The 14,668-nt window shown below is 42.4% G+C and overlaps 1 protein-coding gene across 6 annotated transcripts in view; it reads right to left on the reverse strand.

Annotated features, from left to right (window-relative positions):
* The window catches only part of EXD1 (exonuclease 3'-5' domain containing 1), a 175,018-nt gene that overhangs the window by 74,411 nt on the left and 85,939 nt on the right, over positions 1–14,668 (reverse strand). For all 6 annotated transcript variants that reach the window (XM_075844892.1, XM_075844895.1, XM_075844890.1 and 3 more), the window contains exon 5: positions 3,599–3,711. In XM_075844892.1, the coding sequence (XP_075701007.1) occupies positions 3,599–3,711 (113 nt within the window). The remainder of the gene's footprint in view (positions 1–3,598; positions 3,712–14,668) is intronic.

The raw sequence follows: 14,668 nt of genomic DNA on the forward strand, positions 1-14,668 counted from the left end.
TTTGAAAGTCTCCCTTTCCTTTGCAGATTTTATTAAACTCTTTGTAATTTAAAAAGGCTACAGATGTACCCTCAGATTTCTTTTTTTCAAATGCGCTTTTTTTGTCATGTATTGCCCTTTTTACAGAAGGTGTAAGCCATGTGCGGTTTAATTTTAGTTGTTTATACTTGTTACCTATAGGAATACATTTTTCACTATATTTATACACAGTAGATTTTAAAGATCTCCCATCTATCATTTGTACCATTATTTGACATTAGTTCTTCCCAGTCCATGTCCTGAATTGCAGCCCTCATCTTGGGGAAATTGGCCTTCTTAAAATTAAAGGTGTTTTCCAGCTTCTCGCAACTGATGAGCTATCCACCTGATAGGTCATCAGTACATGATCTGCGGGGGTCCGGCACCCGGGCCCCGCACAGATCAGCTGGTCCGGTGCCTCCGTGCACCGGACGTACAAACCGGAAGCAGATAGCTCCGACCACGGAATGCCGAGCTGCAGTACTGCAGCTCTGCTCCTATTCAGCTCTGATATGCTATGTACGGAGCCAACTGCTTCTGGGCTCCGTACATATCATTATGTGCCACAACATCCGGTGCCCGCAGGCCACCGGAGCGGCTTATCGGTGCGGGTCTGGGTGTCGAACCCACACCGATGACATACTGATGACCTATCCGGTGGATAGGTCATCAGTTGTCAGAGGGTGGACAACCCCCTTAACCCCTTAAGGACACAGCCAATTTTGGCCTTGAGGACAGAACAATTTTTTTATATTTCCCTCTTTGCAGCTCATAACTCTTATTTTTTGTACAACGTAGTTGTATGAGACTTTGTTATTTGCGGGATGAGTTGTACTTTATGTAGGTACCATTTCTATAAATTTTTATTTTGGCGAAAATGCAGAAAAAAAAAAAAGCAGTTCCGCTGCAGTTTTAATTTTTTTTTTTACTCCATACTCCGATCATCATAAATAATGTTATACATTTGTTGTACAGGTTGATACGGTCATGGCGACACCAAATATGTCTATTATTTCATGTTTTGGGACTAATATTTTAAAAAGTTTATTTATTATAAAAAAAAATGTTTGTGTATTTTTTTTTTAGTTTTATTTATTTATCATTAATTTTTTTTTATATTCATTTAACTTTTTTTTAATCCCATAAAAAGGTATTTATAATTTAGATTTAGATTTTTTAACTGTAATGTACTGGCATAGATCTATATGCCAGTACATTAGCCTGTACACTGATTGAACATATTTCCTGTTGTTAGAGATACTGAGGTATGCCTTAACAACTGCCTGTGTACAGACAGCCCTGGGGTCCTTCAATGGACCCTGGGCTGTCTGGCCATACAAGTTGTGGGCTTTGATCGCGTCACAGTTATTTTCTGTGACGCAATCAAAGTGCAGTCCCCTCTCCTTGAACGCCTCGATCAGCTTTCATCGCGGCATTCAAAGGGTTAACGCGGAGAGAAGATGTTTCTCTCCTTTCCGCTGTCAGAGCAGGGCCGTGGTTGTGTATTACAGCCGTTGCCCCGCTCTCGATCGCGCGCACAGACGGCTGTCACAAAGTACGAGCATGCTCGTCCTAATGCGCCAAGTACTCGCCGCTCAGGACGAGCATTCTCGTCCTGTGTCGGCAACCAGTTAAGTGTCTTTGCCCTCCCAGCCTGCGTTTGTTTTTTACAGTATAGGTAAAATATAACTATATTATGATCACGGTTACCGAGGTTTTCACGAACATTGACATTTCCAACAAGCTCTGCATTATTAGTAATGACCAGATCTTACAGAGCTTCACCTCTAGTTGGGTCTTCCACAAACTGTACTATAAGTTTCCTGCAACAGGTTGAGGAAATTTCTCCCCTTCGCAGATGTAACCGAACCATGACACCAATTGATGTCTGGGTAACTAAAATCTCCCATTATCACTACTGTACCCGCCTGTGCAGCCTGCTTCATCTGTTTATATAGCTGACCTTCCATCTCCTCAGATATATTGGGGGGGGGGGGTCTTTAGATTACACCAAAAATATTTTTTTTCAGTGTTTACCTCCCTTTATAATTCCAGCCACAATGTTTCAACCTCCTTACAATCTTAACCCACTATTGCCTTTTCACACTCACCTTCATATCACTTCTCACATACAGACTTAAACCACCGCCTTCTCTGTCTTATCCTGTTGGCTAATCCCCTCACCACAGTCTATTTCTCCACCCACCAATATAGTCTGACCCCTCTCTAACCTAACTACTGTAACGTCTATGGACATGTGAGTGTGCGGTGGCATCTCCTCCTGAGAGACGCCGGCACTCACTTCCTGGTCCAGACACTCGCACCCGCCCACGTGTGCACAGCCTTAAAGGGCCAGTGTGCACACAATTGCAGGAGATCTGCTATCAAGTCCAGAATGCTGCTGGACTATAAAAAGGGCTCTGCCCTCTTGATTAGTGCCTTAGCGTTGTTGTGTACCTAAAGTTTGTCTTGCAAATGGTCTCCTAGTGTTTTCCAGTTCCCAGTGTTACCCGTTCCTGCTGCCTGTACCCTGTATCCCGTGCTACCATGCCTCTGTGCCGTCTACAGTTGAAGTAGAGTTGTGTCTACTGCCGGAGCCTTATCTTCAGCCTGAATCATCGATACTGTCTACATTGCCTCAGGTACCCTTTCTGGACTACAGACTTTGTACTGTACCTGTTTGGCCAACTGCTATCCCGCTACGGCCCAGTGGGCCCCCACCCCGCGTTGTGACAACTACCCCTTTATTTTCTACATTGACCTCCCTCCTCAGCCCTAGTTTAAATATTGCGCCACCCCTGCTAGAATTCTTTCCTTCAGCACAGTGGACCCCCTTCCATTTAGGGGCAAATCTAAGGAATTCAGTTTATACCTCAATGAAAAGTCAGCCCAGTGCTCTAGGAACCCCTCTACACCAAGACTTAAGCCATGCATTTAATTCCCTGAGCTCCCGCTGTCTTTCCTGTGATGCGCATGGCACAGACAGTATTCCTGAGCATACAACCTTGGAGGTCCTTCCCTTCAGCTTGTAGCCTAGTTCTTTAAAATTATTCTCGAGGCTTCTCCACCTACCATGTATTCGGTCATTGGTTCCCACATGGACCACAACAGCTGGATCATCACTAGCCCCTCCCAGTAATTTATTCACCCGTTCCACCACATGCCGTACCCTGCCATCAGGGAGACCGCAAACCATTCGGTTGAGGCGGTCTTGGTGGCAAATTATTCTATACGTCTTCCTGATTATAGAATCCCTTACAACTCCTAATTGTCTTGCCATACCTGCATTTCCAGATATATGAAAGCAGTATAAACAAAAAACATGCCATTTACAAATATGGAATACCCCTTTAGGACTGGGCCCCACAGAGACTTTGAATAAAATGCATACGAATTATAGGATGACTGATAAAAAAAATGCTTTCTTCCTTTTGTAAATCATAGTTATCTGCCTCCCATTGTTACATCCAAAAGTTTTAGTCAAAGTGTAAATTTAAAAAAATGTAAATATATTAAAAACTATTATGCCCCAATATAAAAAACAAAAAACAATTCCTAAGGTAATTCTTAACTAAAATACCTGTACAGTTAATGATCCGTTTAACACTTTCTTTCATCTTTGGAGGAGCTGTGGCATCAACCTCTTGAGGTTCTAGTGCTTGTTTGACATCATCTTGTGACAGGGTGTTACCACTGCAATCAAACGGTAAGTTAAAGGATTACTATATCCCATTAAGTAACTTATGAATACAACATACATCACTTTTCTATTTTATTCCACTGCAGTTCTAGTAAAAGGTGAATACGTTTTTTTCCAGCTTGACGTGCAGTAAGTTTATTGGTGGACTGGTAAATCATAAATGGTCATTTGCAGTTCTTGATTATTGTTTCTATGGTTTTTTTTTAATAAAAAGGTCAGTGTGTTTGGTCCAACTTTATAATTAGTTTGTATTAAAAAATTATGTTTACATTTGAGATACAGCGGATTTGTATTCTGTATACAGAGCAGCTTTATCGTACGCCAAGACCTGAAATCGGTCAGTCCCCGTGTTTCTCAGACACGCAGGATCCACCTTTAATCTATCACATCTAAGTTATAAACTTAGATGTGTTTGGAGAACAGGTGGATCATGCAGGACCTGCCAACACTGAACCCATCAGTCCCGCGTACCTGATGGGTACAGGACTGAGCGTAAGATACAGCTGCTCTGCATGCAGAATACAAAGCAGCTGTATCTCCAAAGTAAAAATTATTTTTAATTTAAAAAAAGTTGCACAGCCTACTCTAAAAGGGGTTATCCGGGGACCAGAAATTGCTTGAGATTTAAGTTATTAAGTGAAAATAAGTCACTTACTTATAGACTTTAATTTTTAACTCGGTCCTGAATCGTGTAGTTCAAACCCGCTCAAGTGGTGCTGGACAGAGGACTGCTCTGTGATAGGAAACCCCTGACACCGGAAGCAGTGCCGGAGTCCCTGGGCAGAGCACTAGCTGATGCTCCGCTCGGGGACTCCAGCAAAAGGAAATGTGACAGCCACTTGACCTGATTTGAACTACACAATTCAGGACAGAGTTAAAAATGTAAGTATATTATTAAGTGACTTCTTTTCAGAATCCGGACACTTCTGAATCTTTTCTGTGAGATTTACAGCAACGGATACGAAATCTCGTTTACCTCCGTAATCTCGCGAGATTTCGTATCCGTTGCTGGAATCTCACAGAAAAGAGTCAGAAGTGTCAGGATTCTGAATACATATGACGTCCAGGCTGGATGGTCATGTGTATTCATTATCAGGACACTGGATTAACGTTAATCAAGCAGAATCGCTGTGTATGTGGCTGCAGATCATGTTCTAGTAAGAACACGCTTCTGCTGTCTAAATGAATGGAGAGGAGTGCATGATGCTGATTGGTCAGCGTCATACACTCCTCTGTACAACGCCCACTTGGTCGAAAGTAAAAATACGCCCACTTGAGCATTAATAAACTCATTAACATAAACCAAAATCGCTCCTAATGTGGTAAAAATAGATCGTTTTTTTTAAAATAAAAAGCATTACTGTCACCTACATTACAGCGCCGATCTCCTTATGTAGGAGATAGGGCACTTATAATGTGGTGACAGAGCCTCTTTAACCCCTTCGCGCTCAGGTCAGTACTATTACGTCGTGCTGAGCGCATCGTTCGCGCTCAGCTCAGTAATAGTACTGACCTGAGTTAACACGGCGCCATCTTTCCCCGGCGCATGCTTGAGCTGTGATACCTGCTGTTTCCGACAGCAGGCTATCACAGCTTAGTGTGCAGGGACCGATCGAGGTGGTCCCCGTCGATTAACCCCTTAGAAGCCGCGTTCAATAGCGATCGCGGCTTCTTAGGGGTTAAGCTGCCATCGCCGGCCTGCTACACGATAGCGGGCCGCGATGGCTACTATGGCAACCAGAATCCTAACAATGGACTCTGGCTACGCCATCGACGGAAGCCTAGTGGGTCCTGACAAAGTCAGGACCCACTATGCTTGCTGTCAGCGAACAGCTGACAGCTCTAATACACTACGCATGTAGTGCAGTGTATTAGAATAGCGATCAGGGCCTCCTGCCCTCATGTCCCCTAGTGGGACAAAGTAAAAAAAGTGTAAAAAAGTAAAAATCCCCCTTTTTCCCTCATCAGTCCTTTATTATTAATAAAAATATATAAATAAACAAATAAACTATACATAATTGGTATCGCCGCGTCCGTAACGGCCTGAACTACAAAACGATGTTGTTATTTATCCCGCGCGGTGAACGCCATAAAAGAAAATAATAATAAACCGTACCACAATCACAATTGTTTGGTCACTTCATCTTCCAAAAAATGGAATAAAAAGAGATTAAAAAGTCGCATGTACCTAAAAATGGTACGGATCGAAACTACAGTTCGTTACGCAAAAAATAAGTCCTCGCACGACTTTCCTGATGGAAAAATAAAACAGTTATGGCTCTTAGAATAAGGTAACACAAAAAGTAAATTATACTTTACAAAATGTATTTTATTATGCAAACGCCATAAGACATAAAATAAAACTATAAACATCTGGTATCGCCGTAATCGTATCGCCCCGCAGAATAAAGTGAATATGTCATTTATAGCGCACGGTGAACGCTGTAAAAAAAATAGAATAAAAAACAATAGTAAAATTGCTGTTTTTTAGTCACCACGCCACCTAAAAATAGAATAAAAACTGATCAAAAAGTTGCATGCACCCCATGAAAACTGCAATGAATTCCCCAAGGGGTCTAGTTTCCAAAAAGGGGTCACTTTTGGGGGGTTTCCACTGTTTTAGCACCACAAGACCTCTTCAAACCGGACATGGTGCCTAATAAATTTAATTAATTAAATGTCACCTCTACTTTGCTCTAAATTCCTGTGAAACACCTAAAGGGTTAATAAGCTTTCTAAATGCTGTTGTGAATACTTTGAGGGGTCTAGTTTCTGAAATGGGGTGTTTGATAAGGGTGTCTAATATATGGGCCCCTCAAAGCAACTTCAGAACTGAGCTGGAAACTAAAAAATAAAATAAAAATGAGGCAATACTTCGCTTCTTACATTATACTCATAATGAGCCGTGCCCACCCCGATATGACCCCAGTTTTGACCGTTTGTATAAACGGAGACCCCTATTAGACCGTTTCAGTGCCCGGTTTTCCCAAGCATACACCACCGAGAATTGTATTTCTATTGATGAGTCCTTGGTACATTTTAAAGGGAGGGTTCAATTCCACCAGTACCTGCCGGGTAGGAGGGCAAGGTATGGCGTGAAGATGTATAAGCTGTGCGAGAGGGCATCAGGGTATACCTACAGATTTAGGATATATGAAGGGAAGGACACCAGTATTCAGCCCCCAGAATGCCCCCCCTTACTGGGAGTTAATACAAAAATTGTGTGGGATTTGGTGCTGCTGGACCAGGGTTACCAACTCCACCTGGATAATTTTTATACCAGCGTCCCACTCTTCAACTGCCTCGCTTCCAGAAGTCCTGCGGCATGCGGCACTGCTAGAAGAAATCTGAGAGGCCTCCCTAAGACTCTGCTTGGGCAAACAAGAAGGGGTGAGAGCTGGGCACATTCTAGCAGCAACATATTGTGTGTCAAGTACAAGACAAGGGAGATGCCACACCAGTACCCATGTACGAGGTACCAGTACAGATACCCCCAAACCAGACTGCATCCTGGACTACAATAGGTACATGGGAGGGGTGGACTTGTCAGATCAAGTCCTGAAGCCCTACAGTACTTCTGGAAGCGAGGCCACACGCATCGTACCAGGGCAACACTTTTTAGGAGAAGTTCCCCAAACTGGCAAGAAGGGAAAAAGTCAAAAGAGGTGCAAAGTCTGCTATAAGAGGGAGATAAGGAAGGACACAATATATCAATGTGACGCGTGTCCCGAAAAACCAGAGCTCTGTATGAAAGAGTGTTTTAAAATTTATCATCCATCCCTTTATTTTAATTCACCCCAGTTTTACTCGCTCTGATCCACTTCGCACAGCTTACCCCTCCTCATCTTTCCCCTCTGAGCCCTGCTGCATGCCCTGGCAGCTGATAACAGCCACATGTAGGGTATTGCCGTACCCGGGAGAACCAACATTACAGTTTATGAGGTGTATATCTCCGGTGGCGCATGCTGGGCACAATATATCGGACACTGAATTGGCATATGTGTATAGAAAATTGCAAATTTCACTCTGCACCAACTGCTGCACATTATCTTTTACACAATACATGTGGGGTCAAAATGCTCACTACACCTCTAGATGAATGCCTTAAGGGGTGTAGATTTTAAAACAGGGTCACTTCTCGGGGGTTTCAACTGTACCGGTACCTTAGGGGCTTCTGCGTACAAGACTTAGCACCAGAAAAGCTCCAGTAGGCCAAATGGTGGTCCTTTCCTTTTGAGCCCTGCCGTGTGCCCAGGCAGCTAATAACAGCCGCATGTAGGGTATTGCCGTACCCGGGAGAACCCACATTACAGTTTATGGGGTGTATGTCTCCGGTGGCACATGCTGGGCACAATATATCGGACACTGACATGGCATATATATAGAAAATTGCAAATCTCACTCTGCACCATCTGTTGCGCATTATCTTTTACACAATACCTGTGGGGTCAAAATGCTCACTACACCTCTAGATGAATTCCTTAAGGGGTGTCATTTTTAAAACGGGGTCACTTCTCGGGGGTTTCAACTGTACTGATACCTCAGGGGCTTCTGCACACATGACTTAGCACCAGAAAATTCCCAGTAGGCCACATGGTGGTCCTTTCCTTCTGAGCCCTCCCATGGGCCCAAACGGCAGTTTATCACCACAAATAGGGTATTGCCACACTCAGGACAAATTGGGCAACAAAATGGGGTATTTTATTCCTTGTGAAAATAAGAAATTTTGAGCCAAAACTACCTCTTATTGGAAAAAAATTACATTTTTTTTAATTCACAGCCCAATTCAAATAAATTCTGTGAAAAAACTGTGGGGTCTAAATGGTCACAACACCCATAAATAAATTCCTTGAGGGGTGTAGTTTCCAAAATGGGGTGACTTCTGGTGGTTTTCCATTGCTTTGATACCTCTGGTGCTCTGCAAATGCAACATGGCACCCGAAAACCAATCCAGCAAAATCTGGGCTCCAAAGAACACATAGCGCTCCTTTCCTTCTGAGTCCTCCCATGGGCCCAAACGGCAGTTTATCACCACAAATGGGGTATTGCCGCACTCAGGACAAATTGGGCAACAAAATGGGGCATTTTGTTCCCTGTGAAAATAATAAATTCTGATAAAAAATGACATCTTATTGGAAAAATTGTCATTCTTTTAATTTCACAGCCCAATTCAAATACGCGCTGTGAAAAAACTACGGGGTCAAAATGGTAACAATAACCATAAATGAATTCCTTGAGGGGTGCAGTTTCCAAAATTGGGTCCGTTTTGGGGGATTCCTACTGTTTTGGCACCTCAACACCTCTCCAAACCTGGCATGCTACCTAAAATATATGCTAATAAAAAAGAAGCACCAAAATGCACTAGGTGCTTCTTTGCTTCTGGGGCTTGTGTTTTAGTCCACGAGCACAGTAGAGCCACATGTGGGGCATTTCTAAAAACGGCAGAATCTGGACAATACATATTTAGTAGTGTTTCTCTGGTAAAACCTTCTTTGTTACAGAAAAAAAAATGGAATAAAATTGAAATTCAGCAAGAAAAATTAAATTTGCAAATTTCACCTCCACTTTGCTTTAATTCCTGTGAAATGCCTGAAGGGTTAAAAAACTTTCTAAATGCTATTTTGAATACTTTGAGGGGTCTAGTTTTTAAAATGGGGTGTTTTATGGGGGTTTCTAATACATAGGCCCCTCAAAGCCCCTTCAGAACTGAACAGGTACCTTAACCCCTTAACGCTCCATCACCTACTATTAGGTCATGCTAACTGTAGCGTTCGCGCTCAGTGACCTAATAGTAGGTCATGGAGTAAACACGGCGCCGTTCGCGCGGGGCGCGTTCATGAGCTGTGATAGCTGCTGTTTCCGACAGCAGACTATCACTGCTCAATGTGCCGGGACCGATCGCGGAGCTCCCCCGCCGATTAACCCCTCAGAAGCCGCGTTCAATAGCGATCGCGGCTTCTTAGGGGTTAATCCGCCATCGCCGGCCTGCTACACGATAGCGGCCAGCGATGGTGACTATGGCAACCGGACACCAAACAATGGCATCCGGCTATGCCATAGACGGAAGCCTAGAGGGTCCTGACAACGTCAGGACCCACTATGCTTGCGGTCAGTGAGTAGCTGACAGCTCTAATACACTGCACTACGCATGTAGTGCAGTGTATTAGAATAGCGATCAGGGCCTCCTGCCCTCATGTCCCCTAGTGGGACAAAGTAATAAAGTTAAAAAAAAAGTTAAAAAAAGATGTGTAAAAATAAGAAAATAAAAGTTTTAAAAGTAATAAAAGTAAAAGTCCCACTTTTTCCCTTATCAGTCATTTATTATTAATAAAAATATATAAACAAACAAATAAACTATACATAATTGGTATCGCCGCGTCCGTAACGGCCTGAACTACAAAATTATTTTGTTATTTATCCCGCACGGTGAACGCCGTAAAAAAAAATATTAATAAACCGTACCACAATCACAATTGTTTGGTCACTTCACCTCCCAAAAAAAAGGAATAAAAAGAGATCAAAAAGTCGCATGTACCTAAAAATGGAACTGATGGAAAATACAGTTCGTTATGCAAAAAATAAGTCCTCGCACGGCTTTATTGATTGAAAAATAAAAACGTTATGGTTCTTAGAATAAGGTAACACAAAAAGTGAATGATTGTTTACAAAACGTATTTTATTGTGCAAACGCCATAAGACATAAAAAAAAACTATAAACATCTGGTATCGCCGTGATCGTATCGCCCCGCAGAATAAAGTTAATATATCATTTATAGCGCACGGTGAACGCTGTAAAAAAAAAAGTATACAAAAACAATAGTAGAATTGCTGTTTTTTAGTCACCACGCCACCTAAAAATGGAATAAAAACTGATCAAAAAGCCGCATGCGCCCCAAGAAAACTACAATGGATTCCTCAAGGGGTCCTGTTTCCAAATTGGGGTCACTTTTGGGGGGTTTCCAATGTTTTGGCACCACAAGACCTCTTCAAACCGGACATGGTACCTAATAAAAAAGAGGGCTCAAAATCCGCTAGGTGCTCCTTTGCTTCGGAGGCCGGTGCTTCAGTCCATTACCGCCCGAGGGCCACATGTGGGATATTTCTCTAAACTGCAGAATCTGGGCAATAAGTATTAAGTTGCGTTTCTCTGATAAATCCTTTTGTGTTATAAAAAAATGGTATAAAAAGAGTAAATTTCACCTCTACTTTGCTCTAAATTTCTGTGAAACACCTAAAGGGTTCATAAACTTTCTAAATGCTCTTGTGAATACTTTGAGGGGTCTAGTTTCTAAAATGGGGTGTTTGATAGGGGTTTCTAATATATGGGCCCCTCAAAGCAACTTCAGAACTGAACTGGAACCTAAAAAAATAAATAAATGAGGCAATACTTCGCTTCTTACATTATACTGATAATGAGCAGTGCCCACTCCGAGATGACCCCAGTTTTGACCGTTTGTATAAACGGAGACCCCTATCAGACCGTTTCAGTGCCCGGTTTTCCCAAGCATACACCCCCGAGAAGTGTTTTTCTATTGATGAGTCCCTGGTACATTTTAAAGGGAGGGTTCAATTCCGCCAGTACCTGCCAGGTAAGAGGGCAAGGTATGGCGTGAAGATATATAAGCTGCGAGAGTGCATCAGGGTATACCTACAAATTTAGGATATATGAAGGAAAGGCCACCCCCAAACCAGACTGCATCCTGGACTACAATAGGTACATGGGAGAGGTGGACTTGTCAGATCAAATCCTGAAGCCCTACAGCGCCATGCGGTGTGGTATAAGAAGCTGGCCGGGCACATCATACAGATGGCTTTGTACAATGCGTACGTGCTACGTCGATGTGCAAGCCAGACAGGAACTTTCCTGGAATTTCAAAAGGTGATTATCAAGAACCTAATCTTTAGGGACCAAGAAGGGGGGGCACCCAGTACTTCTGGAAGCGGGGCCACACGCATCGTACCAGGGCGGCAACACTTTCCAGCAGAAGTTCCCCAAACTGGCAAGAAGGGAAAAAGTCAAAAGAGGTGCAAAGTCTGCTAAAAGAGGGGTATAAGGGATGACACAATATACCAATGTGACACGTGTCCCGAATAACCAGAGCTCTGTATGAAAGAGTGTTTTAAAATTCATCATACATCCCTTGGTTTATAATTTACCCCAATTTTACTTACCCTGACGCCCCCCGCACAGCTTATCCCCCCTAGTCTTTCCCCTCTGAGCCCTGCTGTGTGCCCAGGCAGCTGATAACAGCCACATGTAGGGTATTGCCGTACCCAGGAGAACCCACATTACAGTTTATGGGGTGTAGGTCTCCGGTCAAAATGCTCACTACACCTCTAGATGAATGCCTTAAGGGTGTCGTTTTTAAAACGGGGTCACTTCTTGCGGGTTTCAACTGTACTGGTACCTCAGGTGCTTCTGCATACATGACTTCGCACTAGAAAATCCCCAGTAGGCCAAATGGTGGTCCTTTCCTTCTGAGCCCTCCCATGGGCCAAAACGGCAGTTTATCACCACAAGTTGGGTATTGCTGCACTCACAACAAATTGCGCAACAGAATGGGGTATTTTGTTTCTTGTGAAAATAAGAAATTTTCAGCCAAAACGACATATTATTTGAAAAAAATAATTTTGTTTTCATTCCCAGCCCAATTCAAATAAGTCTGTGAAGAAACTATTGCGTCTAAATGGTCACATTATCCATAAATTAATTCCTTGAGGGGTGTAGTTTCCAAAATGGGGTCACTTCTGGTGGGTTTCCATTGCTTTGATACCTCTGGGGCTCTGCAAATGTGATATGGCACCCGAAAACCAAACCAGCAAAATTTGCACTCCAAAGAACACACAGCGCTTCTTTCCTTCTGAGGCTTCCCATGAGCCCAAACGGCAGTTTATCACCACAAATGGGGTATTGCCACACTAAGGACAAATTGGGCAACAAAACTGAGTATTTTGTTCACTGTGAAAATAAGAATTTTTCATTAAAAAATTACATCTTATTGGAAAAAAAATGACATTTTTTAATGTCACAGCCCAATTGAAATAGGTGTTGTGAAAAAACTGTGCTGTCAAAATGCTAACAACAACCATAAATTAATTCCTTGAGGGGTGTAGTTTCCAAAATGGGGTCACTTCTGGTGGGTTTCCATTGCTTTGATACCTCTGAGGCTCTGCAAATGCGACATGGCACCCGAAAACCAATCCAGCAAAATCTGGACTCCAACAAACACATAGCGCTCCTTTCCTTCTGAGCCCTCCCATGAGCCCAAACGGCAGTTTATCACCACAAATGGGGTATTGCCACACTAAGGACAAATTGGGCAACAAAATGGGGTATTTTGTTCCCTGTGAAAATAAGAAATTTTGATCACAAATGACATTTTATTGGAAAAAATTAAATTTTTTTCATTTCACAGCCCAATTCAAATACGTGCTGTGAAAAAACGGTGTGGTCAAAATGGTAACAACAACCATAAATTAATTCCTTGAGGGGTGTAGTTTCCAAAATGGGGTCACTATTGGGGGATTCCTACTGTTTTGACACCTCAACACCTCTTCAAACCTGGCATGCTGCCTAAAATATATTCTAATAAAAAAGAGGCCTCAAAATGCACTAGGTGCTTCTTTGCTTCTACGGCTTGTTTTATTCCACGAGCGCAGTAGAGCCACATGTGGGACATTTCTAAAAACTGCAGAATCTGGACAATACATATTTAGTAGTGTTTCTCTGGTAAAACCTTCTTTGTTACAGAAAAAAAAATGAATAAAATTGAAATTCAGCAAGAAAAATGAAATTTGCAAATTTCACCTCCACTTTGCTTTAATTCCTGTGAAATGCCTGAAGGGTTAAAAAACTTTCTAAATGCTGTTTTGAATACTTTGAGGGGTCTAGTTTTTTAAATGGGGTGTTTTATCAGGGTTTCTAATACATAGGCCCCTCAAAGCCACTTCAGAACTGAAAAGGTACCTTAAAAAAAAGGCTTTTGAAATTTTTTTAAAAATATGAGAAATTGCTGTTTATGTTCTAAGCCTTGTAACGTCCAAGAAAAATAAAAGAATGTTCAAAAAACGATGCCAATCCAAAGTAGACATATGGGAAATGTGAGCTAGTGACTATTTTGGGTGGTATAACCGTCTGTTTTACAAGCAGATGCATTTAAATTCTGAAAAATTCTATTTTTTCAAAATTTTCTCTACATTTTGCAATTTTTCACCAATAAACACTGAATATATCGACCAAATTTTACCACTAACATGAAGCCCAATGTGTCACGAGAAAACAATCTCAGAATCGCTTGGGTAGGTTTAAGCATTCCGACGTTATTACCACATAAAGTGAAATATGTCAGATTTGAAAAATGGGCTCTGAGCCTTAACCCCTTAATGACCGGGCATGTTTGTACCTTAAAGGGAATGTGTTGCCAGAAAAACATGTTTTTTTAAAAAAAATTAAACATTTAGTGTGTGGGTGATTAAACATTGTTCAAATTTTTTTTATTTTTTTGCACGAGTCCAGGAAATATTATAAATTATTTCTAATTTATAATACTACCCATTTTTGGTCACTAGATGGAGCTGTTCCCAAAATTGCAGCATTGCAACGTTGGGTTAAAAGCCCTCGCTCTAGTGAGCTCTCAGCATTCCCCCCTCCTTTATCCTGGCTAGTGCCGGGATAAACGAGGGGTTTGAACGATGTAACCTCCTACACTGTGTGTCGCCATTTTTTGAGCTAACCCACAGTGTAGTAGGTTTACATACAGTAGTAAACACACACAAACACGAACATACATTGAAATCTCTTACCTGCTCCTGCCGCCGCGGCTCCCTCCGGCCCGTCCGCTCCGTTTGCTGCCGCTGGTGCAAGTGCACAAATCCGGAAGCCGCGACCGGAAGTAGTAATATTACTGTCCGGCCGCGACTTCCGGTCCACAGGAAAATGGCGCCGGACGG

Source organism: Rhinoderma darwinii, chromosome 12 (genome assembly GCF_050947455.1).
Source record: "Rhinoderma darwinii isolate aRhiDar2 chromosome 12, aRhiDar2.hap1, whole genome shotgun sequence".
Taxonomy (NCBI): Eukaryota; Metazoa; Chordata; class Amphibia; order Anura; family Rhinodermatidae; genus Rhinoderma; species Rhinoderma darwinii.